The sequence below is a fragment of the Leptopilina boulardi genome, unplaced genomic scaffold, assembly GCF_019393585.1.
Source record: "Leptopilina boulardi isolate dan_hultmark-lab unplaced genomic scaffold, ZJU_Lbou_2.1 LbouV2_47, whole genome shotgun sequence".
NCBI classification, from domain to species: Eukaryota; Metazoa; Arthropoda; class Insecta; order Hymenoptera; family Figitidae; genus Leptopilina; species Leptopilina boulardi.
The window spans coordinates 35,555-37,745 of NW_026137991.1; the positions used below are offsets into that span (position 1 = coordinate 35,555).

The 2,191-nt window shown below is 37.3% G+C and overlaps 1 protein-coding gene across 1 annotated transcript; it reads left to right on the forward strand.

Moving 5' to 3' along the window:
- Positions 1-448: 448 nt before the first annotated feature.
- Positions 449-1,417, forward strand: LOC127289557 (uncharacterized). Its single transcript, XM_051317546.1, has one exon. It carries the CDS (start codon positions 449-451, stop codon positions 1,415-1,417), a length of 969 nt encoding a protein of 322 aa, XP_051173503.1.
- Positions 1,418-2,191: the final 774 nt, after the last annotated feature.

The window sequence follows — 2,191 nt, forward strand, 5'->3', positions numbered from 1 at the left end:
TTTTTTTTTTTTTTTTTTTTTGTTTTCATGTTGAATTCTATGTTATTGACATTTTAATATTGTGACATTTGACAAAATTTTTTTTTCTTTCATTTTATGGATCTTATTTTGGTGTTGCATTGAGATATTTAAATATTTTTTTTTTGTCGTTTACTTATTTTGCGTGTATTTTAAATTAAAGTTTTTTTTTTCTTTTAGATTATAAAAAAGGAATTTATTTTATTTGATGTTTTTTTTGAGGATATGTGGACCCGGATAACCGATTTTTTAAATTAAATTTTTTTTTTTTTTTATTCACAGTCAAAATTTTTTTTTTATTTAAAAAATTTTTTTTTCTTCTCTCTTAAACAAAATTTTTTGTTATTTAAAATTTTTTTTATAAATTTTTTATTGGTCGTGTTCAACGCGGTATTTGATTTATTTTATTTTTCTTTAATTTTTAACAAAAATGGAAGAACTCCAGGAAAAGGTTCGCCTTTTGACAGAACAACTCCAAGTAGCAAATGATGCTAATGCAGCTTTCGTTGCCAATGCAGTTCAAAATGAAAATGGAGTTCAACAAAATCTAGGAGATGTAAACAATCAACAAGTAAATGCGGACGTTCATGTTGACGCGGTTTACAATCGCCGAATTAGAGTCCCTAAATTTTACCAGAATAATCCTGTCATTTGGTTTAATGTTGTCGAGGCTGTTTTCCGAAATAACAATATTCGTTCCGAAAAGTCTCGGGCTGACACTGTGATTGCTGAACTCGATGCGGATGTTGCATTATCTATCGCCGATTTGTTAGCATTAGAAACCGTTCCTGCTGATATTTACCAACGCATTAAGAGTAGGCTTATTTCAACTTACTCAGCTTCTTCTGAAGCACAACTTAGGAAGTTGCTTAAGGGCGAAGTATTAAACTCTGGTAAACCATCGCATATGTTGTCTCGTTTACGCAATTTAAGCGGGGGCAAGTGTTCCGACGATATTCTCAAGACAATTTTTCTCGATCAATTGCCATCTCAATATCGGGCAATTTTAGCATCTTTACCATTCGATTCCCTAGATAACTTGGCTTTGTCAGCTGACAAAATAGCCGATGCAACCGACTCTTTGAGCAATCATGTAGCTTCAATTGATCCAACACCTACCGATACTAAAGGTTTCGAAGCGAAATTGGATCAGATTACCGCGGAAATCGCATCGATAAAGTCGAAATTTGAAAATTCGGAAAATAATAATCATCGCTATTCGCAGCGTTCAAGGTCAAGATCTCGTCGCAACAATTCTCGTAGCCATTCTCGAGGTAATTCGTTTAATCGAGAGAAATCAGGTCTATGCTGGTACCATAAAAAATTTAAAAAGTCGGCGAAGGCATGCGTTGAACCTTGTAGTTGGGTAAACAAAGTCGAAAAAAAATCGGAAAACTAAATGAGCCGATCCGAGTTGAGACCATTGGTTCCGGCAATAAGTCCAAGCGTCTCCATGTAAGAGATCGCGAATCGGGTCTTACTTTTTTGATCGACACGGGAGCAGATGTTTCCTTGTTGCCCGCGTCACATTCACGTTCTCGTGAACCTACCGAATTTAATCTTTACGCAGCAAATAACTCTCGAATTCCCACATATGGAACCAAACATATGTCTCTCAACCTCGGTCTCAGGCGTGACTTGTCATGGGATTTTTGTGTTGCAGCAATTCCGTACCCGATAATTGGGGCCGATCTGCTGGAGCATTATGGTTTGCTTGTGGACCTTCGTCACCGTAGACTTTTAGATTCTTTGACAAGTCTCTCAGTAGCATGTTCCATCAGGAAAGTTGAGGTTCATAGCGTGAGCTTGATAGATGAATCGTTGCCATTCGCAAATATTCTATCAGAATTTCCAGAGATTACAAGACCATCTCAAGGTTTAGAGGATTTGCCGGGAGACGTCCAACATCACATAGTCACAAAGGGTCCCCCAATTGCTGCTCGTGCTCGTCGTTTGACCGCTAAAAGAGAAAGTGAGGTTAAAGCCTATTTTCAATCAATGATCGCGCAGGGAAAATGTAGTTATTCAAAATCATCATGGGCTTCTCCCATTCATGTAGTCGAAAAAAAAGACGGTGGAATTAGAGTTTGCGGGGATTATCGTGGCGTCAATAATGTTACTGAGCCCGATCGCTATCCTGTCCCTCACCTGCACGATTTTTCGTCGAAACTTC